The sequence below is a fragment of the Sinohyriopsis cumingii genome, chromosome 16 (genome assembly GCF_028554795.1).
Source record: "Sinohyriopsis cumingii isolate HCF-2022 chromosome 16, ASM2855479v2, whole genome shotgun sequence".
Taxonomy (NCBI): Eukaryota; Metazoa; Mollusca; class Bivalvia; order Unionida; family Unionidae; genus Sinohyriopsis; species Sinohyriopsis cumingii.
The window spans coordinates 88,775,957-88,802,732 of NC_142976.1; the positions used below are offsets into that span (position 1 = coordinate 88,775,957).

General features: G+C 36.9%; 1 protein-coding gene across 3 annotated transcripts; it reads right to left on the bottom strand.

Annotated features, from left to right (window-relative positions):
- Positions 1-459: 459 nt before the first annotated feature.
- On the bottom strand, positions 460-26,764 carry LOC149780962 (uncharacterized). 3 transcript variants are annotated; one of them, XM_089938068.1, is made up of 4 exons: positions 26,670-26,764; positions 19,486-19,623; positions 13,377-13,526; positions 462-882 (listed from the first exon to the last, which is right to left on the bottom strand). In XM_089938068.1, exons 1-4 carry the CDS (start codon positions 26,728-26,730, stop codon positions 677-679), a joined length of 555 nt encoding a protein of 184 aa, XP_089794194.1. In that variant the 5' UTR covers positions 26,731-26,764; the 3' UTR covers positions 462-676. The 3 variants fall into 3 exon arrangements, with proteins under 3 accessions (XP_089794196.1, XP_089794194.1, XP_089794195.1); XM_089938069.1 differs by lacking the exon at positions 462-882 and adding an exon at positions 3,272-4,488; XM_089938070.1 differs by lacking the exon at positions 19,486-19,623 and having other exon boundaries at positions 460-882; positions 26,670-26,757.
- Positions 26,765-26,776: the final 12 nt, after the last annotated feature.

Below are 26,776 nucleotides of genomic sequence, written 5' to 3' on the forward strand. Positions count from 1 at the left end.
TTTATAGATAATATAAACTTTTTGCCGAGTTCAAACTGTTGGTTTTCGCGTAGGATGACACAGCAAGTACGTGTGATTTAGCCGGTCCTCAAAAGGTCACGTGCATTCAAATTTCCATCTTTTCATTCAAATGCAACTATTTCCAGAAAATGCAATATAATCCATGCTAATATTTTGTTATATTTTGTGTCCAAGTTAATCCTAATATACAAAAGATAATTAAAGTGCATCTGAACATACAACTAATTAGCTGGATTTCGTCACTAATGTAAAAAATGAAGGAACTTAATCAGTATCGTGATATATTTAAGACTTATGTCCCTTGTTTCTTAAAATAGTTTTTATGTAGATTAAAAGTGTTTAGGTAAAACATGATCCAGCAAGTCGCAGAATTTTTTTATTGGTGATGCGGTTATTTAAAATTGGGATTTTCTTGTCGCATTTTATAGCAAAAACAAATCGTTGTGTTGCATTATCAGTGATGTTTATTTACATCAAACAGAGTTCATTATGAATTATACGATATGCTGAAAATCAGATAAAGAAAATAGCACATATATCTTTAAGAACTCTTAATAAATTTAAGAAAGGAAAGGAAACTATTTAAACTAAACAAAAGCAATGTTAGTAATCATCACGCTGTACGATAACAATTCTCTCAGTCTATATTTGCGCGTTAACCAGTGATGATATCCTTGATGGTTGTGCCTGCATCACAGCATGAACTAGTCGTGCAAGCGTAGTATCCCTGGTAATTTCCTGGCATCAGACACACGCACGTGTTGCAGCCGTCAACCGCTTGCCACTGTGCTCCCAGCACGTACCAACCGTCGTTACCCTGGTAATGGCATTCCCCTGGGAGCTCTTGAAATTTCGGTTTAGCTAGAAATAATGTTTTCTTAATAAGTGAAGGGCATGAAACAGCCTGGACATATTTATGCATTTCATTGAAGTTAACACCCTGTCTGCAATGTCCACAGAAAACAGGAAAAACCAATAAATTTATGCAGAAAATATATGTAGTATTAGCATACTTGGTGTTAGACTATCATGGACCCATAGGCTCTGAATCAAGGTTATTCATTCTTGCTTAGTAACGTACAGCTTATGGAGACTTTATGTTTAAAATATTTTAGACTATGACTTGATTTATTCAGTAAAGCGACGTGTACACATCTTGGATCTTTGGCAGCTAAAAATCGTAATTTTTAACACGCTTTTTAATTCATAAGGAATTTTATTTAACGATGCTGAACGTGCTTGCTGGTTTAGAAACGAAATTTACGTTCCAGCTTTAAAAACAGTGGCAAAAAGCTTTTGAATCTTTTGAGAAATGTATAGTTCTGCACATATTTTAAATAAAATGCCTATCTCTTGAGTTGTTTCGAAACGTTTCCATACCATATACAGGAATTGCTTTCACCTCGCTGTTGCAAAGCAAGTACATACGTGTATGGCAAGCCATTGAGACCATAACTTGGTAACGCTTTGCGGTCTCGATGCTTGATTACGAGAACCATCAAAATGGAACTTTTCAATTGCATGATCTCATTAGGTCACTTAATCGAGCGCTCCATTACGCGTTCTCGATTTTTCTATTCGCAAAAGAGAACTTCCTATTCGCGTAATCAAAATGCCAGGCTAGCTAACGGCCATAACGTCAGAACTTTTCTCGTTCTCATAGGTCTAATGCACATGTTCAATACTCGATCGAGTGATATCGAGAGAACCAATCGCACATGATCACGTATTGGAGAAAACTGGAATACATGTTGTAGAGGCTCTAATACATGATTTCGAATCTGCTATACGAGAACTCGAGAGAGCGGACATGAAACGTCCTTTGACTCACATGATTATGTATTCTGAACAACAGGATTGCGCGTTGTGGAGGCCCAAATGAGCATTCTGGAGACAATCAACTGAAGAAAAAAAAAACATTTTAATCACGTACTAAAGAAAACAGGAATGAGTGCTCTTGAGAACTGAATACGAGATCTCGCACGACTCAATCAGAAAATTAAATTTAATCTGCGATTATAACGTGACGTTTACTTTATTTACATTGCAACTATACGATATGCTATTTTAATTTGCGGACAAAATAGTTCATTATTTTGGCAATTATATCACGGAGGAAGTTTATTTTCTGGCTGAACACCATCAAACACTGGGGAATTTACTAGTAGGAACTAATGAGACAGAGATTAATAAGTATTTAGAGTAAAATCGGTCTACCTGTCCATTGTACTTTATTTAGAGTAAAAGATGTCTACTTGTCCATTGTACTTTATTTCTGTGGGTATATTCCCTTATTTACCTACTTTTTGTAGGGACCCTTATCAACAAACATACAAGATATAGTAACAAACTTTTCCGTTCAGTAATTTTGGACATGTTTCGTACACTTCCATGACCAGTACAGCTCAACAACAAATACACATTACAGATCGCTTTTGCAGTAACACTGGAATGTTAGTTAACTTGGATAGGACACGAAAAAGTGTGTTTCACAATGAAAGACATTTTAGGAATTATAAAAATGTTTTGTTTTTTCTATAAATGGGACACAAATTGGTACAGTTTCATTTTACAAGTAGATGGGTCTTGTGTTTGTACCCAAAGTATCCTGGACTATGTACCAAATAAATATTAGTAACTATTTCGCGAGGTGGAGAACTCTGTAACGCTTAAAGGAATGTTCGATTATGTGCGTCATGCAATTGGCAAATTTCTTCTTACTGATTCGAATTCGCGTAATCCATCGAGAAGCGTTTCCATTTTATGGCCCTAATGGCTGCCATATACATGGTTCATCCTATACGTTGTACTTGAGGGTGTAAACAATTCCAGACGGCTAAGATACAGTTTGTGCCTTTTATTATTTATATGCATCCTATAAAACTGATCACAAAAGAAGCCATTAAAATTTCATTTAAATTCATATAAAGTTAGGCAATATGAATATTTTTGGGGCTGTCCAAACTGTGGTTTGTATTAAATTTACGGAAAATTTAAAGATTGTATAATTGTATGATTGAGATTCTCTCTAGCTAAACAAAATGGTATGGTTCAGCATTTATTAAGTCTTTTTAATCATGCCGTAAGGAACATATATTAAACACATTAAACCAGTTTTCCTGGCTAATACCTTTTCTCGCGGTATCTTGATGTCCCATTTCTTTAAAATATGTATTTGACGCCATTTCATTCTCGGATGCAATCATCCTCCGAACTCCGTGAAAATAAATAGCATTCATGTAAAGTAGTAAGTCTAGAGTTTAACTTTAGTCATATTATCTCCCCTTGGAACTTGAAAAATGTTTCGATTATTGGGACTCCAGGCAACTAGAATTTGGTTTTGAAAAAAAAGAAACGATTTAGGAACTATGTGGGAAATGAAGTTGTTTTAAATAAACCAACTTCTTCGAATAATTTGATTAGAGGCAATAAAGCATGTTCCGCATTTAAGGTATATTTACACCACATGAGCCAATGAATTGTGTTTCTCTGGATCTATGCTAAATGGTAACGAATATTACTTGCATTTAACAGAAAGTGGCATATAAGCCTAAACAACAAATAAAATCATTAAAGATTTCAGCCTGTTGGATTTTGCATGGGATGACAAAGCTAGTACGTGTGATTCAACAGGTCCCTAAAAGATCACGTACATTCAAACTTCCAATAATTTTATTCAAATGCAACTATTTCTAGAAAATGCAATACAACTTATGTTCATATTGCCATATGTTGTGTCCAAATTAACGCCTAACATAACAAGAATAATCAAAGTACATATCAGCCAAGAACTAGTGAACTGGATTTCGTCACATGTATAGAAAACCAAGGAACCAGTCTGACTGGTTCTGGTGTTAAAGTTTATGTCCCTTTGCTTCTCAAAATGGCTTTTAAAATAGATTTATAAACTGTTGCAAGTAAGACAAGATTCAGTCAAAGAAATTCGTTATAGGTGAATAACGATATTGCTGAATACCAATGAGGTTATTTAAAGATGGAATTTTTCTAATCCGTCTTTATAGTGAGAACTAATGGTTGAGTTGAATTATAACTGAGATTTATTTTACATTAAACAAAGTTCATTAAGAATGATTTGAGAAACCGAAAATCAAGGTAAAAAGAGAAAATACCACATTTTATATTTTTAACAACTCTTAATAAATTTTAACAAAATAAGGAAAATGTTTCAACTAATCAGACATAAACAATGTTAGTAATATTCACGATCTACGATAAAATTTTCTCATCCTATATTTGCACGTTAACCAGTGATGATGTCCTTTATGTTTGTGCCTGCATCACAGCACGAACTAGCTGTGCAAGTGTAGTATCCCTGGTAATTTCCCGGCCTCAAACACACGCACGTGTTGCAGCCGTCCAACGCCTGCCACTGGGCTCCTAGCGAATACCAACCGTCGGTACCCCGGTAACGACAATCCAGTGGGAGTTCTTGAAATTTCGGTTTAGCTAGAAATAATTTTTTCTTAATAAGTGAAGGGCGTGAAACTAGACAGCCTGGATATATTTATGCATTGAATGAAGTTAACGACCACTCTAGAATTTCCACAGAAAACAGGAAAAACCAGAACATTTAATAAAACAAATCACTGTTGTTTTAGGAAATTGATTTTTAGACTACCTCGGACGCAAATAAACTGTGAATCAATGTTTATTAATCTTGTTTTTATAAACAAGTTCGTACTGTGTGTATTGTGTGATCAGTCTGTAACATATAATGTAACATATAATTTATGGAAATATATTTAAATTTGTTGAAAATATCATGGTTTATTCAGGAAACTAGTGTTTACACACTTGGCACTTTAAAATCGAGCCTTAAACCTAGCAGATAAATTAAACCGTAAACTGTCAAGCTGTACAAGGAGGAAGCGAAAAGAAAGAGAGCTTGAACTTTACGTCATGCTTTACTGTGTTAACATGAAATGAACTGTAATACACCATGGGGAGAACAGTTGGTTGTAACGGGAAAAAAGTACCTCATGTAAAGTTCAAAGTTCGTGTCCAAACCGAACGTGAAAAATATAATGTTAGACTTGCTGCATGGGTTTAGCTTGAGGTCGCTGTTTTCCCTCTATTTCCATGGACCATAGCACAGTAGACGCTGTCATTAAATGATTCTTAAACCGGCTAATACCACAAATAAATTTCCTAAAAATTTAATCAAACTAAGGATCTCACATTCACGAGTCTCTAATTGCATATTTGCAAGAATGTTTCTAGTTCAGTTTGGAATGGTTTATGAGTATGCAATTAAAAATTGTTGGTCGGAATTCATATGACACACCAGAAAACAGGTATCAATCACCTAATAAACACAATTATTCTTATCTCTAATTACTTATAGATGATAATGTCCACAAAAATCATTTTATTAAGCATTCTGATGGAGCCAATTTACGAAGCACATCATTGATGTCGTAAGAGACAGTTCATCCGGTTTTAGTACGACGACTACAAACTGAATAATTATTCTTTTTAACAAATATTTTCCCAACATGGGTTCCACATAGTCAAACAAATAAGTACTATAGTATTTACACCATCCCGTTTGTTTACATCCCCGCCCCGACCGATTTTAAAAACAAAAGGCTCTATTAATATTTTTAAAAATGCATTAAACTTAGTCATTTTACTCATTTATTTGTTATTTCTAGCCTGATTGTTGCCAAAAGGTCCCAAACACTATAAACTTGGCGTTTCGAATCAAACGGAAGTTTCTTTAGTAACACGGTCCGCCGCATCTGCATGGGCAAGTCTGTGTTTCCAAGCAACAGATATGATGTAGCTCACCGTCTTTGATAATCTCAATAATTCCGTAAAGTTTGGAGTTACATTTCTTTGAACAAATGTATACAATAGTTCTCCATTTTATTTGTTCAATTCTTTTATAAATATTAAAACTAGACATTGCAAATATCAGACGCAGGCGACACACTTTCTGGTGAAATCGTCAATGCTAGAACCACCAAAAGGACAATGAGCAGTCTGTCTGCTTCTTTACATCGGGAGCTTCCGTTTCCTTTGAAACGCCAATAATTCGACAGTGTTAGGGACCCCTAAGCGACAGTCAGGTTAGAAATTACAAATCAATGCATTAAATGACTAAGTTTTGTGAATTTTTATATATCCTTCATACTTTTCGCTTTTAAAATCGGTAGGCGGTGCAGACAAACGGGAGTGTATGTGAATACTATAAAACTCATCGAATCTATAAACGGACACGTCAAACAAATATCAAATATCCAAAGTTTCTTACAATGTCTACGCCCGAGACATCACTCGCCCCCGAGTGATCACAAACGTCATGCCAGTGATCGCAAATGGCAAGTAAATGATATGCTAATAAGCTATCCCATATTTAATTCATTATTCCTGAAGTAGGATTCTAGAGCTATAAAAAATAAGATATTTTCTATATCTCAAGTGGTCATGCCACTGACCCTACACAACCATCAATCTTAAACTAAATCATAATCTTGGATATATATATATATATATATATATATATATATATATATATATATATATATATATATATATATATATATATACACACACACACACATATATATATATATATATATATATATATATATATATATATATATATATATATATATATATATATATATATATATATATATGTGTGCACAGCGAGCTCCAGTTCGGCTGTAACTTTATCACTAATGCACCAGACATCCTTGAGCATTCTCATGTTTGTCGATATGGTAAGTCTGATTGCTTTAAAAAATTCCATTCAATTCATGACCGGTCGATAATTAAAAAAACAACAATATAAGTTGTTCTTGTTGTTGTTGTTGTGGGGGTTTAACGTCATTTTTCAGCACACGATAGGCTATACATGGCGGCCAGTATTAATGGTCGAGGAAGAACCCGGGAAAACCCCGGAAAGAACCACCGACCCACGAGAAGCTACTGGCAAGCTTTCTCACATACCCACTGAATCCGAGACTAGAACCCACGCAGACAGAGGTGAGATGGTAGTGATCCGTAACGGAGAGCGCTTTAGACCACTGGGCCACTCGGGACCCCTAACAATATAAGTAAGACGCTTTAAGAAACTTATGTTTCAAATATGAACATAAGCGCCCGGCCTTCTGTAGTCGTGTTGCGTTTAACAAGGCTCGAGTAACTTAGTTTTGTGAGAAGAAATGGTATTCACCGGCGACTCCTCACCACTCCAGTATCCGTTTGTTTTGTTTCCATACTCGTAAGGTGCTCTCACCACTCCAGTATCCGTTTGTTTTGTTTCCATACTCGTAAGGTGCTCTCCTCTGTGCCAAAGCTTATCTCTGTCAGTCATAGTGAGATATGGTCATATTCTATTCTTATTAGTCTCACCATATACATGATACTATTTTCCCTGGATGTCAGAAGATTCAGATCCACGCTCAGACTGTACCGAACATGGCTTCAGTCAATTAATTGAACAATCTGAGTTGTCTTATGACCGTTCTTAGTGATGAGGCACGTGACAATAGTTACCTTCTTATTAATGTGTCATGATCCAGTCAACTGATCCAGGCAAATTTACTTGCAGTTTGGTTCTCAGCGAATCGTGTAACCCACACCCAAGTCACCATCTCAGAAAGATTGATCATGAGTCTTCGGAAAATAGGTGGCATTCTGATGCCGAACAGAGATGCCTGATCTCTCGTATTTCTTTTGCCGCCATATTGCCTCCCTATATCGTGAACACGAACTGCACGCGCTATGTAGTTCTCAGCTATACTTCTGGGCAATGGAACTCACTTTGGATAAGCGCAATGGCAAAACTTAAACTTTGTTCAGAGTATATGGTTGGGTTGGGGCTCAGCATTGTCCCTTGCTGGAAGAAATGTCTGGAGACAGTGCGGAAACCAAGACCTTATATGGCAATTACAGGTTATTGGAAACGACGGACTTGATGTCTATGACAGTATGGTTAAATTCTTCGGACAAACTAACTATACGTTTTATCGTCGCACCTTACACCTGGTGGAGTGAAATCTTGAAAGAGTTCCACTTTGGAGTCGTTAGAAAACATTTAGATGTTGACAAAAAAAAAACAGTAAAGTTCGTCAACGGTACTACTGACCAGGTGTGGGAGTGAGAGTTGAGAATATTGTACAATATGTTTCGCTTACGATCGGCACAAGAATTCCGACCATTAGCGCCAAGCGAAACCCCAGGCCATAACGGTTGATGAAATAGGGGAGCTGGTAACGCTCGATATGTTATGATCATACCGGTATTTCTATGGATATGATATGCGTATAGTATATACCGGTATTTCTCTATGGATATTATATGCGTATTGAGTACCATACTGGTATTTCCATGGATATAATATGTGTATAGTAGTACAATACCGGTATTACATGGATATGATATGCATATAGTAACATACCGATATTTACATGGATATGATTTGAGTACAGTACACGACCACATCTCTTGTCCGTATTTGTTCTTAGCAGTTGTCGTCTGGCAAATGTCAGCGATAGGACACTTTTTCTAGTTTTACTTGGGATTGAATTGACAATTAAAGTTTAAATATGAAATTTGTTAATGCTTTTCTACAAGTATTTACAGTATGTGTACCATTTCCTTTCATTCAAATACATTATTGTACGGTATTCAAGCGCTGATATCTGGTAAAATGTTCGTTAGATCTGTTTTGTATACATGACAATAGTTTCGTTTAAAAAACATAACAAACATTACTACACAAACATTTGTTAAAGATATTTTAATTGTACAGTATTTATCATTTTATTTACATCATGTCAGCATGGAACTAGATGAGCTATTGTTGTACTTAATGGTTGCTATGGCCCACCCTTCTGTATTGATCACATACATGTTTATTCCATATGCCAATGCAGCCAATGAACACAGCCAAGTGTAGGATTATGACCCTTATCCAATATGCCAATACAGCCAACGAACACAGTCAATAATAGGATTATGACATTATCGCATATGTCAATGCAGCCAATGAACACATTCAAGTGTAGGATTATGGCACTTATCCCATATACCAATAAAGCCAATGAACACAGTCAATGGTAGGATTGTGACACTCATCCCATATACCAGTGCAGCCAAAGAACACAGTCAATGGTACATTTATGACATTATCCCATATGCCAATGCAGCTAATGAACACAGTCAATGATAGGATTCCGTATACCTTACGCCATGCAGCCAACGAACACAGTCAAGGGTAGGATTATGACCCTTGTCACATATGCCAATGCAGCCAACGAACACCGTCGATTGTAGGATTATAACCCTTACCCCATATGCCAATGCAGCCACTGAGCACAGCCAAGGGTAGGATTTTATGACCGTTATCCCATATGCCAATGCAGCCAATTAACACAGTCAAGGGTAGGATTATGACCCTCATCTCATATGCCAACGCAGCCAACGGACACAGTCAAGTGTAGGATTATTACCTTTATCCCATATGCCAATGCAGCTAATGAACATATTCAATTGTAGGATTATGACCCTTATCCCATATGCCAATGTAGTCAATGAACACAGTCAAGTGTAGGATTATGACCCTTATCCCATATGCCAATGCAGCCAATGAACACAGTCAAGGGTATGATTATGCATATACCAATGCAGCCAATGAACACAGTCAAGTGTAGGATTATGCATATACCAATGCAGCCAAAGAACACAGTCAAGTGTGGTATTATGACACTTATCGCATATGCCAATGCAGCCAATGAACACAGGCAATGGTAGGATTATGACTCTAATCCCATATACCAATGCAGCCAACGAACAGTCAAGGGTAGGGTTCCTTATCCCGTATGCCAATGCAGCCAATAAACACAATCAAGTGTAGGATTATGACCCTTATCCCATAAGCTAATGCAGCCAATGAACACAGACAAGTGTATGATTATGAACCTTATCCCATAAGCTAATGCAGCCAACGGACACAGTCAAGTGTAGGATTATGACCCTTATCCCATATGCAAATGCAGCTAATCAACGCAATCAAGTGTAGGATTATGACACTTATCCCATATGCCAATGCAGCCAACGGACACAGTCAAGTGTAGGATTATGATGCTTATCCCATATGCAAATGCAGCTAATCAACGCAGTCAAGTGTGGTATTATGACACTTATCCCATATGCCAATGCAGCCAACAAACACAGTCAAGTGTAGGATTATGACGCTTATCCCATATGCAAATGCAGCTAATCAACGCAGTCAAGTGTGGTATTATGACACTTATTCCATATTCCAATGCAGCCAACAAACACGGTCAATTGTAGAACTATGACACTTATCCCATATTCCAATGCAGCCAACAAACACGGTCAATTGTAGAACTATGACACTTATCCCATATGCCAATGCAGCCAACAAACACGGTCAATTGTAGAACTATGACACTTATTCCATATGCCAATGCAGCCAACAAATACAGTCAGTTGTAGAATTATGACACTTATCCCATATGCCAATGGAGCAAGCGAACACCATCAAGGTTAGAATTATGACCCTTATCCCATATGCCAATGCAGCCAACGAACAGAGTCAGCGGTAGGATTGTGACGCCAATGAGCACAGTCAAGTGTAGGATTATGACCCTTATCCCAAATGCCAATACAGCCAATGAACAGAGTCAGCGGTAGGATTGTGACGCCAATGAGCACAGTCAAGTGTAGGATTATGACCCTTATCCCAAATGCCAATACAGCCAATGAACAGAGTCAGCGGTAGGATTGTGACGCCAATGAGCACAGTCAAGTGTAGGATTATGACCCTTATCCCAAATGCCAATACAGCCAATGAACAGAGTCAGCGGTAGGATTGTGACGCCAATGAACACAGTCAAGTGTAGAATTATGACCATAATCAGAGACAATAAGAGAACTTAAACTGTGTTGTGATTAGGGCATATATTGTGACAGCCATGGTGATTATATGCAGGCCTTTTAATGTATAATTAAATATGTATACAAATGTTAAAGACAAAAAAATTATTTAATCCGTCTTCATGTTTGTAATTGTTGTTCTTGATTTATAATTGTCTCTATTTTTGTTTAGGTATACACTAACTTAATTTCTGCTAAAACAATCAATGGAAAGACAAAATTATTAAATATTTAATGTTCGAAAATTTCCCATGAGGTGACAATAACAGAGCAGAAGAACTTTCGTTTAGGATAGAAACCAAAATATTTTAAAGCTTAAAATCTTTAATTTTTTTAACTTACAAATGCTCTCTTGTCTATGTAGAACATGACTCTTGAAAACTTTGAAGTTATTATGGACAACTCATAAATTGTAATCTTACTGTATTTTCAGAAACCATTTTAAATCTAATTGTATTCTTGTAAATTTAATTTTGTTTTGTCAAATCAATGTGAAGAGATCCGGAAAATCTTCTAATATCTTCAAGTTGTAACATATTATTTTCTTTGGAGGTCATATATATATATATATATATATCAAATGTGAAATTAATTATTGTTTCATACTTTACAGTTTTAACGGCTTTGCTTGGTCTACTGGGAAGATAAAAAGCTAATGATTTAATGTCAGTATCATAGAAAGTTATATGTCAATGACAGATTTTTTTTTACAATAATATCCTTTTAAATACAATATATAGACAGCTACATTTAACGCGTTCCAAAATTGACAATAAAAGAACATCACTTTCAGATATCGATATGGTTGCTTCAGTACTAAAGCAATTAAATATGTATGGGAATTCTTTTAAACAATGTAGAATTTGTTACGATATTGTCATTTAAAATGATGCAACAATCTTTAAGTACACATTTATATTAAGTATGATTCCGAATGTCCTGTAGCATATGAATTTTTAATCATCTACAGCATCATTTCAAACAATAGAAAGAGAATGTCAAGAAAAGAGAAATGAAAGTTTAAAGAATGAATTAACTCACCGCTCTAAGCACGCATTATACAAACAGCAATGATTAGCTTTCTAAACAATAAGAGCAGTCAAGCAGACAATGAATTTCTCAGCAGATATTATTGATATAGAAAAATTTCCAAGAAGTAGAACCATACCTAAAGATCATAATAAGCGCCAAAAATCTTGGTTCTGTTAAAAGATTCTGATTCTGTTAAAGTCAAGCTATATTTTGTGATAACACTTGTAATGACGACAGAAGACGTACCTACTTGTAAGGATTAGTATCACAAAAAATAAACATCATATAAAATATGAAATGCAAAGGATATATAATAGACTAATTCAAATTATTACGCATCAAATTTGCCAAGAGGATAAGTCAAAATATGAAAAAGTATTTAGGAAAAATAGTCTATTTAGCATAACCTGTAGACAGGTGCCACCCAATGAGAGCAAGGTCATAAACAAAATTACCAGAATAGGTGAACGACAATATTGCCTGCATTGAAGATATAAGAAAAGGACAATAAATGTTTCCTTTATAATGCCTGTAGACAATGATGTTGTAACATTTAGAAACTACCATTATTAACTTGAAGTATTGCACGTTTTATATTATGATTTTTAAAAGCATCATAAACCAATATCTATTTGCAAACAAAACTCAAAAACATCGTCGCCGATAAAAACAGTAAAACTATTGTCAGAATTTTGCGTTAATGGAAAATCAGATGACGAAGACTATGGGCATTTATTATACAGAGAAGTCTATACTGCATGGAAAGGTTAAGAGGTTAGTTTTAGGATTGGTCAGCCTGGTATCAGGATAATATGAGTGGGTGGGACACGATGCGACATGTCCGCGGCTTGATGCCCCAGTACTAGACATCACTATAAACTGCCACACTGCAGATATCGTAGCGATATAACTGGAAAATTGTTAAAGCTACGTTAAAAATCCAAATCACACACACACACACACACACACACTTCTCCCGGCCGAGTCATACCAAAGACTTTCAAAAATTGTACTAACAGCTGCATCGCTTGGTGCTCAGCATTAAGAGGTTAGTGTTAGGACTGGTCGGCCTGGTGTCAGGATAATGTGACTGGATGGGACATCATGATACATGTCTGCAGCATGATGCCCCAGTGCTAAACATCGCTATAAACTGCCACACTGCAGACATCTTAGCGATATGACTGAAATTTTTTTAAAGCTACGTTAAAAATCCAAGTCACACACACACACACACACACACACACACACACACACACTTTAATAAGCTAACCTCATCTGGGTATTAGGTAATCTCATAAGTATAAATTGTAAGCTGTGTCTGTTCTAATTCCCATCTTTTCGCATGCTAATATTGTAATACAGTCCCTTCTAAGTGCACAACTCACCGAATCCCGAGGCGTTGCACGCTTTTCCCGTGCATTGCATCCCTCGTTCAGTACACAGGCACTTGTTGCATCCATCAGCGGCCATAAACACGTCGCCGATATTATGAGTGTGGAAATAATACATACAGACGGGTTCCCCGGCAGTGTGGCCTATAAAGGTAGACACATTAATCTGATATACAGACATGACAATTCCAAATTTAATAATGTTGAAATATGATCGCTTCATTGCATAAACATCAGTAGAGTTACCAACAGAAATATGAAGAAGATGTAGTCGTGTTCATTATCTTATTAAGTAATGGTAATGAAAATACACAGCTCTGTGTGTGTGAACGTTAGTTAAACAAGCACCATATCAGCAATAAATATTCATAAATCAGATAATAACTAGTTTCAGTCGACAACTCGAAGGATTTGTTTCTTTCCAGATTTGCTTGAGAACGCGTTAAAATATAAAACTGAACAAATTTACGTAAAACTTGATAATTCACACAAACCTCCATTATCAATGTTATTTAGTTCACATACAACAAGATCGAAATTAAATTGAATTTATGTAATTCCAGTCCTTTGAATTGAAAATCCGTAAAATTATGATTTAATGCATTTTTGATACATAGAAATGGTGGATGATATAGAATCGCAAAGTAGTATCAGCAGCAGGACATGATATTTATGCAAATCAATTTTATGGGCACTGGTCTCCAGTTTCCGTGAATTAAAGTGATTATAAACTTCGGATAGGCCATTTGATGGCATGCTTTGAGGTCTCGACGCTTGACAGAAACGTTCTGGAGACTCACCAGCTATAAATGAGTGCATTGTGTATGGCTCAAATGATCAAGGGAGGCGGGGGGAGGCGGGGGGGGGGAGCTCTACTTTAACAGGACTTGATCGTTATCGATTTCAAAATTACATTTTATCTGTTAGTTTATACTAAAGGCTCTTGTCAAGTGAAGTAACTACGTGACGACTTCAGCCATGCCCTAATAGTAATCTCTGTGGAAGACAAGCTGGCAGATGCTCCTTTAAAATTCGAGTATTTTTAGTTATTTTGTTTAACAAAACAGGCTAAAAAAATATCGCCTTGATTATTGAAATAATAGACAACAAAGAAACTTACTAAATGTTTTTTTTTATTCAAAGGCGTTGTATGATATTGTCCTGTGATTCAAATATTTTATTTCAGTGATCTTCATGCACGTATTTTTTACCTTTGATTTCTACAGATGGATACTTTCTTGCAATCAAATACTTTTCAGAAATAATTATGAGTATCGATTACTTCTGTGAAGACAAAATATTATATTTTGAAGACCTCTATACTTCCGATGATCGGCCTCCTGTCTGTACATATAATTGCTTGTGCGTTTATAGATCATGGTTTCTTTATTTCCAAATCCCTTATTCCGGAGAGGGGTGGCTATTCTGAACATTTATTTATTATATAACCATCTATTTTGTTTCCAGCAACCTAAATATGGGTGTAAAGAATGGCGTGCATCAAAATGGTTCTACCTTTCCTAAATTAGACAAGGATCTTATAGTACTGGAAGAAAGTATTCAAGTTTAAAATAAATCCAGAACATTTTAGCACTAGAAAACATTACTAAATAATTTGTACATAACATAAAAATACTTCATGTTATTAATCATTTCCTAATATCAGCATCGTAATATGCAAGTTTTGCTATTTGATCACGTTAAATGTACACTGTAGATTAGTTTAGCATGTTTGGGTGCATTACCGTGCATTAATACTTATTTTCGCTTAAAGCTGCAAGTGATATATTGGAAGCGGTTGATTTCTAACGTGCACAAGACTTAGAAGACAATATACTAAATGCTAAAAAAATGCAAAATGTTGTAATCTACAACACAGTAATTTGGCACTTATCGATATCTTGTAGCCACTTTTTGTGCTGGCAATATGGGCTTGTTTTATGATTTCAACCTGTTGCGTAGTTCTATTATAGCTGCTGTTTTTGTGTTCTACAAATATTAGCCAACTATTTATATGTCATCTCAAGATATGAAAAACGCTTTTAAATATCGAATACCTTTCAGTGGTCGTCTTCAACGTTACAAAATTGTAAACTTTTATTCCTGGAGCATGTGTAATCCCGTGAGAATGCTGTGATGAAACCAAGTCACTATTTTAGATTTCTTAATGGGAGCCCCAATCAGGGTGACCATAGGTCTTGGCTATGCCTTCAGAGCATTCTTAACCTAAGCCGAGAATCTGTCAGGGAATTATTCTAACAACTGATATCACTTTCATATTCACGTTGTGTATTGATTGCATTAAATTCTGATATTTACAGACCTAGGTAGGTTTTAGTTCGATTTTTTGTTACAGCGTTATACGGAAACATATATTTACTGCTGGTGTTATACTTAAGAGTGTACTGCTACAAGCAATGTCCACATTAGTAAGTACTCCAGATAGTACAGACCGTAATCACACACACACACACTCCAGATAGTAAACATGAGCATATGACTTTCCATTCCTCCTCCTCGTGCACTGGGTTAGCTTGCTTCATGTTGTCACACGCCTCACAATGTCGAAACAGCCACATATGTCAGAGACAGTCACATATGTCAGTGCACCTTGTTCTTTGGTGTATCGTCTTGGTACAGCCACACGTTAGCCAGATTTTTGTGGTGATGGGTTCTCGGGATTTTCCAAGATGTTATTGTTGCAGAAAATGGGCTGCTAGCGAGTCCGTATACTTGCTTAATGTAGTGCAATTTATGTAGGTGGTAGCCTTTCAGATCGTGCACGCTATGTAAACAGCGACAACTGTAACATTTCCATTTTTGAGATCTGAATTTAATTGAAGGTGCAAATTACGGACTAGCAGCTCGATCGCATCATAGGTGTCATCAGTAGGCAGTGGGGTTGTGCTTAGACTTTTAAATGCAAGTATGCTATCATCGTTGGCATATTGGAAACCCTTCAGAAAGCTAATTTTCCCTTTCCAGTAAAACTTCATGTATTGTCAGCACCACTTGTGGCTTAAATTCCTAGCAAGGCGGCTGTGTGCTCATTTGAATCAGTACTTTTTCTTCCTGTTTGGCAAACTTCTGGAGGATGACCACCATGCTACTTCTCAAACACAGTTATCGGTGACTGGTAGATGTCAGTGTCCGACTATTTCAATGATTCCATATTTGCTACATAAAGTGGGATCATCATGCATAGTGAGTCTTATAATGAGCAATGTGCTTGGTGAATACCTCATGCGCCAACAAATATAATTTCCAGTCATCCGTTCTGAGAAATCTGATGAAAATTATCGTCCTCATAACCATCTGCATATACTGGCATCACGACTGACTGTGGCTGGCTCCCGTTCTTAGAGTCGAATCGCGTCCGACCTTTCATTACGTTCCAGAACTCGGTGACCTGCTTGTTGTATCTCTTCACAGGCAAATTCTGCATATTACCATTCAAGATATTTCAGCTAAATATGTAAGCCTTCCTACCAGATCCAGATGCTCCTGGAAGGAGTCTTCCTTTTATAGCTAGAGTAGGGCCTGAGTGGTGACCATATGTGCCTATAATCCTCTCTTCACGTGATCCCTTCAATGTTCTGTTTAATTGTCATGGATCCATACATGTCTGACTTAGTCCAGCAAACGTCAATTTCGTTATTTGCGACGTAGGCTCTAATGCAGCATCGTTCTGTCATTACTATGTAAAGTATCACATAATCGATGTCTTTGCGAGCTACCTGGAGCTTGTTCTGCAGGCCTGTCAAGCACCATCTTAAGATAAATAGCAGTCTTGCGATCAAAGCCCACTACTTTTCTGTTGATGCCTTGCGCCGGTATGATCACCGTCAGTAGAATCTGACACTCATGTATGGGTGCAGCAGTGAGTGGTGGTGTGCCGACTTATGTTGTAGGTACCTCATCGCCTATCATCGAGTTATGTGCAGACTATTATTAAATGTATCCATTGATAGCAGCATCACTTCAGCAAGAACTGCATCGTCCACCTCAATCAGGGTAATTCTCTAACTGTCTTCTGAGACCCTTTTCAGGGTTGATCGCATAAGTCATGCAACATATGTGAGGCAGGCATCTAATGATTGTTATGCATTTTCTAAAATGAATGAGGTATAGACATCACTTTGTTCGCTTAGCTGTTGGCTTGAGGCAGTCCAAAAGTACAGACACTGTGCTCCTTGCTTCCTTCATCGAGAGTACCTCAGAGCTGGGCCAGTGAGTTCTAGCTTTGTTACCTTACCTTTAGGCTAACATCTCTGGTAGAGGGCCATGGTAGTAACACGCATGGTACATTTCCCATCAGGGGTGTCTTCTGCACAACCAACAGCAAAGAAGACATATGTTCCATTAATAAAATAAGGGAGAAACAAATGCTATCATTAACAAGATTCTCTGGAGTACGGTTGGGGCTATCTGCCCTTCCACTAGCAGGAGTCTTTTGTATTCAACTGACGTCCACAACCAACCCAGGATGCCGTGATTTTGTTCATTCGAATGGCTTGACGAACAACTCCAGCTGCTAGCTCTTGTGTCATTTCATGTGTTCACCTAAAGGTCTGTGATTACTTTTTGCTGATCTGATGCCGGGACAGGAGTATTATCCCTGTATTTTGTGCTAGGTTCAAGGCATGCTAGCTCACTTGGGAAGACTTCATGTTAGTTGCCAGCGTTGTATTAGGTTCCTGAAAGAACCACCAATAGAACCTGTACAGCTCCTTTGAAACGTATTCCTCTGGAACATATGTAACTGAACCACTAAAAGTTCCATGTTTTAGTTGTACTGATTGCCTTTATCAGCACAAAAACCGCATCAAACAAAATCTTAATGACCATGTCGCTTTCCACATTGCTCTCCTCCATCAGCTGAAGTGCAACAGCTCTTGAGGATCTCAGGTCTGCTCCATTCACAAATTTTTGTTGTGGACTTCTACATCAGGTATTTCAGTTTCAGTATTATATGAGCTGTTTTGGTGTTTTGCAACTGAACTCAAATTTATCCACGTTGCTGGAAGGATGTCTATGTACGCATCTTGGAATACAGACATGGTAACTACATTTCCATCAGAAGCATGCCCTCAACCATATTTAACATCTGTTGACAATTCATTATCCGCACTTGCCATAGACATCGGTGTGATCTTTGCGCTGCGACAAACATTTGTAACGTGTATTACCCAGTACACCGTGTGGAATTTAAAGTCAATTGCATTTATGTCTTCCGCCTTGATGGATGCTCAGAGCTTAACATGGAGCTGCTGATTTCTACTTTTCTCTATGGCATCTTTGACAGAACGAGCAGTGTATCAGTAGCAATCATGTTTCAGGGATTCTTCAGTGGCGTAATAGTAATTATACCATTAGGATCCTTGTATGATCCCTGTTTTCTCAAAAGAAGCACATACCCTTTTTCGAAGGGACACAGCGATAGCGGTTGAAGGTATTACTACCGGATGAGTGATTGGAAGGCAATTCTCGTTGGGTACCTTCGGAAACCATTCGCATTCGATATCGGTCATTGGTTCTACTGTATATAAGGCATATAATTAACTGCTTGCCTTCATCAAAATATTATTCAAATTGAATTTCATGTCGTGGAACATACTGATTATTTGTCTTGGATTCAATGCTTGATAAAAATCACTCTGATTTATGAGAGAGATAGAAATGAATATTATACATTTTGGATGTTCTCTTGTTGAAATCGGGTCACAGATAGATCTATATAGGCCATACATGCGTAATTAGACCAATCTCTTCGCAAATAATAAAGAATTAGTTAGTCCGAAGAGGAGCATAACCGGACTCAAAGCAACTTTAATTAAAGGCAAAATGGTTGCAATTTACCCAAGATTTCAACCATTAGCAAAGGTACAGGCAGATAGTGGCTAGATTTAACTATGTGCTCCTCTTCTCGCTTGTCGCAAGAATACGGCATGAAGCGACAAGTACATGGCCTCATAAACTTTCGATCCGGTTAACAAGTAATCACGTTGACCTCAGCCTAAGCATTTAGTTTGAGAGAGCGATCTAGCTACAGAGAAGTGTGTGTGTGTGTGTGTGTGTGTGAGAGACAGAGAGAGAGAGAGACCTGGCTTGCAATTAGGATCCGTCTGGCAGTTCTGTCCGTAGAAAGGATCACACGTGCAAATATTACATCCGTCACGTGCATACCATGATTGGCCCGCTTGGTAAGTTCGGCCTTCGTAAACACATGGCGATGCGGAGGCTATTATTTCACAAGAGAGGAAATAATAAATTTCTTTTCCGAATTTATTGCAAAGATCATCAGGGATATATAGATAGACAGTATGTATATATGTATTAGGTTTCAACTGCATTTCAGCACAATATTAGCTATATGGTGCAGCTTAAGTAAATCTCTAACACTGTAAAATATAGAATTGCAAAACTTTAACTCTTCCAACTAAACGTTGGTATTAATTTATGGCATGTATCCATTAGAGTTTAACAGCACATCAGCACAATAATGGATTCATGGTGCCGACGTAAGGTTTATGTGCACGTATTGGTCATTATACCATGTATTTAGACCTTGTTTTACCCATATGATTTTCAATGAGCACAAGTGTGTGTGTGTTTATATATATATATATATATATATATATATATATATATATATATATATATATATATATATATATATATTTGTCCCGGGACAAGCTCAGATTCCGCTCGGACAAGCCCAACTGTCAAAGTAACTTGCCCACGGGCAAGTCCAAAATAATTAGCTGAGGTTTGTTAGTTTGCTAGCATTCCGTTCCTAAGTCAAATTTCATCATCATCATCATCATCTTTATTTCCTTCCATGGAAGATTACATGATATAAGAATAAATCATCTGAATACAATCAATAAATATTTTTAAAAAAATTAAAAAAAAAAAAAACAAACAAAAAAAAAAATGATATATTAGAATACAAAAACTCATACACAATATCAATCAACAAAGTGTTCGTCAACTCATAAGTTGCAAGTTTCAGTACCTTATTTACAGAAGATAGCTGCACACTGCATGACAAAGTATGCTGCATACAGGACGAATAGCTTGGAGTTTTCTTTGTCGATTACTCCTTATGGTAACCTTTTACCTAAAAGATATTGTAGTTGCAGCTCATCTTCTGCATTAAATAACGTAATGTGCAGGCTCAGGGGAAATTTATCAGTAAGGAAATCCCAGAAAGAATTTCGAAAGTTCGACATATAAGGACAACTAACACAACAATGAAGTATCAAGTCTGTATAAACATTCCCAAATCTAATACACATATCAAGCTGTGTTTGTGGAACAGCAGCCCATGGTTTAGCTACATATGTAAATACCTTAGTGTGTTGTCTGGTTTTAGCCGACTGCCACACTGAGGCAGGTCGTAAGTATTCGTGTATCGAAGAGAATTTATCAAAATCTGCTTGATTAGACATACGAACTCTCCAGAGGCTATTTTCAAGACCAACAATTTTTGACCTTACAATTTCTTTCCAATTATGTTTATCTGAAATTTCAGAATGATGTAAATAATCAGTTAGATACCCGAGCAAGTCAAACTTCTTTGAGGCATAATATAAATTTGAAATTAACCCGCAGCTTGACATGCATCCGCTCAAAATGAAGTGAAATAACGCAACGTTAAACACACGTTTAGTATGTACATTGTTAGGCATCAAACACAATCTGTGTAAAAACATCAATTTTCTTCTATCAATTTCGGACTGCGCTGATGTCCATCCTTGCATTCCCAGGGCAATGTCTGATCTTGTATGTATTGGAAAACCTTGTAAATGTTTGGCAAAATACCTCAGAGTTTTATCCAATAAAGCGAGGTCACTTTTTGAAATGTTACACCATAATTCACTTCCATAAAACATTGAAGGGAAAATTACCTTTTCAATTACATTTGCCAATACCAAACAGACCGTGAAAAGATTTTTTCCCTTTCTTGCATGCATCGAGTATTGCGTCATGCGACGTCAGCTTTGAGTTAATCCGGTGACCCAGGTGTGTTGCCGAATCGGTAACCGGCAAACATGACGGGCCAAGATACCATTTCATATTGATATAATTCTTGTATTTGGCTCCGAAAATGATAATGTATGACTTTGTGACACTAAGCTCGAATCGCCGCTTATTACTGTAGTCGTATGCTATATCTAACAGCTTTTGTAGATTGCTAGGATATATAGCCAAAAGTGAAATATCATCAGCTAGGGTTGGATTTCCCACAGCTAAGGATCCAATCTTTGCTCCAAATCCACTATTTTCTAACTGTAGCAACAAGTCATTTATAAATATTGTGTACATCAAGGTTGACAAAACACCCCCTTGTCTCACTCCTTGGCCAATTGAGAACCAATCTGAAAACTGCCCATTTACAAGAACTTTACTTTGTAAATTTGTATACATGTTAAAAAATATCAAAAGGGATTTACCCGTAATTCCCAACGTGAATAATTTAAAAAGCAGTCCTTCGTGCCACACGGTATCAAATGCCTTTTTTGTATCAAGAAAAGCAGCAAAAACCCGTGAACCCATGTTTACATTATTTGTATTGATTGCAACAGCACAAAACTCGCTGTTGTGCAACCTAAACCTTTTTGGTAACCATGTTGTTGTGAACTGGGTATACTAGAATTAGTATCTTTGAGCCAAGTTACCAAACGTTCATGAATAATTTTCTCAAAGGTTTTGTAGATAACAGGCAGTAAAGTAACAGGCCTGTAACTTTCGAGGGAGTGCTTTGATTTTCTGTTACCTTTGTACAATGGTATTACTAACCCTTTTTTGCCATCTACAGGTATGTAAGATTGATCAATCATCCGAGTAAATAAAATTGTCATACACTCGATGAGGTAGTCGCTGCCATAGATCAAATGTTCATTGCAAATTTGATCATGGCCCGATGCTTTTGATTTCTTTAGACCTTTAATGATTTCTCTTACTTCGTTTAAACTGATACTAGTCTGTAAGGCCTCGATATGGCTTACTTCGTCCTGTAGACCCCGATTTAATTCTCTCTCTATAAATTCATAAAAGTTTCCGTCAAAACTATGGTTTAAATTCGGCGTGTGAATGTCCTCATAGTATCTGGCAAAGCCATTTGCGATGGAATCATCATCACGGACACAAACTCCATCATTTAATAGTTCCTGACAAAAATTTGTATTGTTCCCTCTCTTAATGTTGATCATTTTCCAAAAGTGTCTTACATCGCATGCATGTGCTTTTTCAATTTCTTCATACACCTCCCCCATATATTTTTCCACAGTCAGTTTTTGAACGTTTCTAAAGTCTCTCTTCTTATCTTTATATTCTCTGTAAGAATTAAATTGACTACCCCTCGGTCTTCCCTCATTTATCCAAGTATATCTAGCTTGTCTTTGAAGTTTATGTGCTTCTTTGAGTTCATTTGACCAGTATGGTTTGGCATGATAATTGAATTTAGACTTTGGAAGCGCGATGTCGCTTGACTGCTGTATTGCATTAACAATGTGCCGGTAAAAGCTATCAACATTGTCCGAAATAGTATCTATATCTAAAGTTTTCAGGCGAAGGTCCAGCTCAGATTGATAGTTTTTCAAGATATCAGTGTTTAATTTATTCCAGGCTATGTTGTTTCTCTTCATGGACTGTCTGAAGTCTCTCCCACAGGTCACTGTACGAAGGGAAGTAAGGATAGGGAGGTGGTCAGATATCACGTGCTCTTCGTGATCTGAAACAATGTGCACACTTCGTAATCTACCTATGCATTGATCCGACAGTACAAAATGATCAATCATCGTTCTTGCTGGGGTGAACGTATAACGGGAACCAGTGCATATTATTAAATGTCCAGCACTCACTAGATTATTATATCGCAAGAACTCATGAAGTACTCTATCTTTGTAATCTGTGAAAGTGTCTGGTTCAGCTACTGCATTGAAATCACCAGTAAAATACACGTCCCCCAGCTGTGAGTACTGATCATAGAGATTTTGAATCAACTCAATTTGCGCTTTGTAACAATCTATGCCATATAATAGGGTCGGCATATATACACAAAAAATATATACATTTTGCATATCAGGAAATTTGAATTCTATGCCAACAACTCTGTCACTATTAACTTCATCTATAAAGTTAGCATATCTCATCAGAGATGTTTTGCAGAAGATTGCAACTCCTCCTTTACCACATTTTATTAACGTGCTATTAGAGGAAATATCCTCTGCCTTAGCAGTGCATTTATAATCAGAACGAATAGTATCGCAAAATGGAAGTATGTGCTGTAATAGTTTATGTTCAGTTACGCAAGCTACGTCAGCATTATATTTATCCAGCATTGCACTAAAGCTAAGAGCAGAGGACATAATTCCTCTAACATTCCAGGTCAGTATATTAAGATTCATATTAACTTGCAATATAGGCATATTAATACTTATGCATCGTGAAAGCAAGGCTAAAATGACAAAGATGACAAAACACATTAACTTACGACAGAACATAATGGCAAATTTATGAACAATTGACTGTCACCCTAGTCACGGAATATCGCATCCTGTACCTTCATTTGCCTCCTGATCGCGATTGCTAAACCTGTCTCGCCAAGACTGATTCCCATACCACCTTCTTACATAAACACCTTTTGGCCATGTTACATCATTTTCAACAGTGTTGCAGTCTGAATTATATACAGTCAGCTTGGCCGATAGACAATTACGTCTACTGTGGATAAACTTTATGGATAACGGATCTATATCGTATTCTTTCAAGAATTTACCGAGGCCTTCAGCAGTAGATTTGACGCCAATGCCACCCACATAAAAGCGCCTTGTTCTACGCCTTGTACACCTTCAAATACAACATTCTCATTATTGTCATCAACATCCTCATGTCCAACAATACTCTCTGAACCTATTTCTAAACCTGATTTACCAAATGATCTAGGTCTTTCTACCTGACCCCCAATAACGGTAGGTATCTTGTTAGGAGGGGTTTTCAAGTCAATACCTTTCACATTACTGTTGCTAGCAATCGGATGCCTAACGTTCTCTATCCTGGTCGAAGTCGAAGTCCCCTGTTCAGAAAGCCGTTCGGTGAGGGTTAACAGTTTATTTTGATTCCGAATGCGTGTGCGTACAACATTTGTCACATCAGGATGAACATAGGCTTCATAAATCTGTGGGATATTTCCATCGAAGGAGGCGATATGTCTTCGATCGAAAGTCTGTGAAATTATATCCGAACTTTTTGAAACCAGAGTTTGCAGAGCACTGACCCCACTCTTTTCCAAAGTTGGTTGGGCCGTTACGCCGGTTCGTGACTCCACTGCCATTGTACCTGGTATAGAGTCGTCAGCCTCAACCGACACGGGAGACAAGCAGTTGGACACTGCAGTTCTGTTCTGAGATTCACTTGATAGGCAGCAGTGTGTATCGCAACAAGTTTTGTTAGAGTCAGTCAAGACGGGAGATGAACGACACATGAATCTTGTTCTGAGCAGCAATTGATGGAGAGCGTTGATCACCACATCCACTGGGGCTACATGTTAGGTTACTTACAGCTGGACTATTCGTGCGAACGACATCCGCATAAGACATGGGTTTACTCAAAGATTTCATCAGCTTAACTCTAAGTTGCTCGGTGATGGTGTGGAGAGTTTCATTTTCTTTCATCAACACGCTTTGAGTAGTTTTCAGTGACTTAATCTCATTACAGAGCAGTTCTATTGTTTGAGATTGTGCCTGTACCTTATTGTTTACATCAGCACGGAATGCATTAAGGTCATTCATAGTCACCAGTGTGATTTGGGTTGTGTGATAATGGATTCATGGTGCCGACGTAAGGTTTATGTGCACGCCTTGGTCATTATACCATGTATTTAGACCTTGTTTTACCCATATGATTTTCAATGAGCACAAGTGTGTGTGTGTTTATATATATATATATATATATATATATATATATATATATATATATATATATATATATATATATATATATATATATATATATATTTGTCCCGGGACAAGCTTAAATTCCGCTCGGGCAAGCCCAACTGTCAAAATAACTTGCCCACGGGCAAGTCCAAAATAATTAGTTGAGGTTTGTTAGTTTACTAGCATTCCGTTACTAATTGAAGTCAAATTTGACAAAGATGGAATACATATTGTTATTATAACTTTTCAGTTACATTTAATCGAAATATTTGGACGTATTTAGACGATGTTCTGATCCCTAACCTAGTTAGCTGGCTGAGTATAAAGATTGTTTGATGCATGTCACCGACTTTAGGTGAGTACGGCATTATTTGTTAATATTATAAGATTTCGTTGAAAGGTGTGTTTGCAGATAACAGGAACTCGTCACTAACGATTAACCACCAGGATTTCATTCAAAGCATAATCGATGAACCGAAAATGTGACACCCTCGCGAAATGTTTATGAACTGTTGTTTATGTGCTAATTAAAAAGACACCGATAAGTAAATACTGCCTTGCAAACAAATAAATGGATACAAAAATAAGTGTTCTCAACCTCAAAAGTCAGGTAGTCAAATATTATGATGCATGCATGTCAAGGTGACTAGATGATAACTGGAAGCGGCAGCAAACACGAGAGAGGACATAACACACCCAGAAAGCACAGGATAAAGTAAAATCATTTCCAACTTTGTGACTATTTCAGTGATGGATTTATTTTTATCTTGTTTTACTCTTGGGTGCATAATTAAATCTAATTGATCATTTGAACCTAAGTTGGAAACCTAAAAAATAATGTCATGTATGAAAACATGATTAAAATCAATGCAACTGTGTAATTGGTTGTCTAAAAACTCTCTCTCTCTCTCTCTCTCTCTCTCTCTCACACACACACACGCAGCTGTTTCGAAATCATTTTCCACATGTCCAGTTTTGGGGCCAGTTCAATATAAAAGTCAGCTTGCCCGGAGCAAGTTGACTTTTAGAAAAATCTTAAATCCCTGATTTTATATTTATATATATATATATATATATATATATATATATATATATATATATATATATATATATATATATATATATATATATATCTGTGTGTGTGTACAATGACGGTAAGTATGTATAAATTAAATTGTGAACCCATTTCAAGACATATGTAGCTTCAACGGACAAGCAAACATAAAGTACCATCCTTATTAATTAAATGTTTCGTTGTAGCTCATGCATGACAGAAGTGTTACATTACCTTAAATAACCTAAACTGCATAATATCAAGGTTCTAATTTCCTTAATTGCTCACCTGCTCTGACAACGGAGAAGACGATTACAATCCAAAGACTAGACCACTGAAGACACGCCATTGCAGCAGAATATATTACTGTCTTATCAGTAACAATAACGCATTGG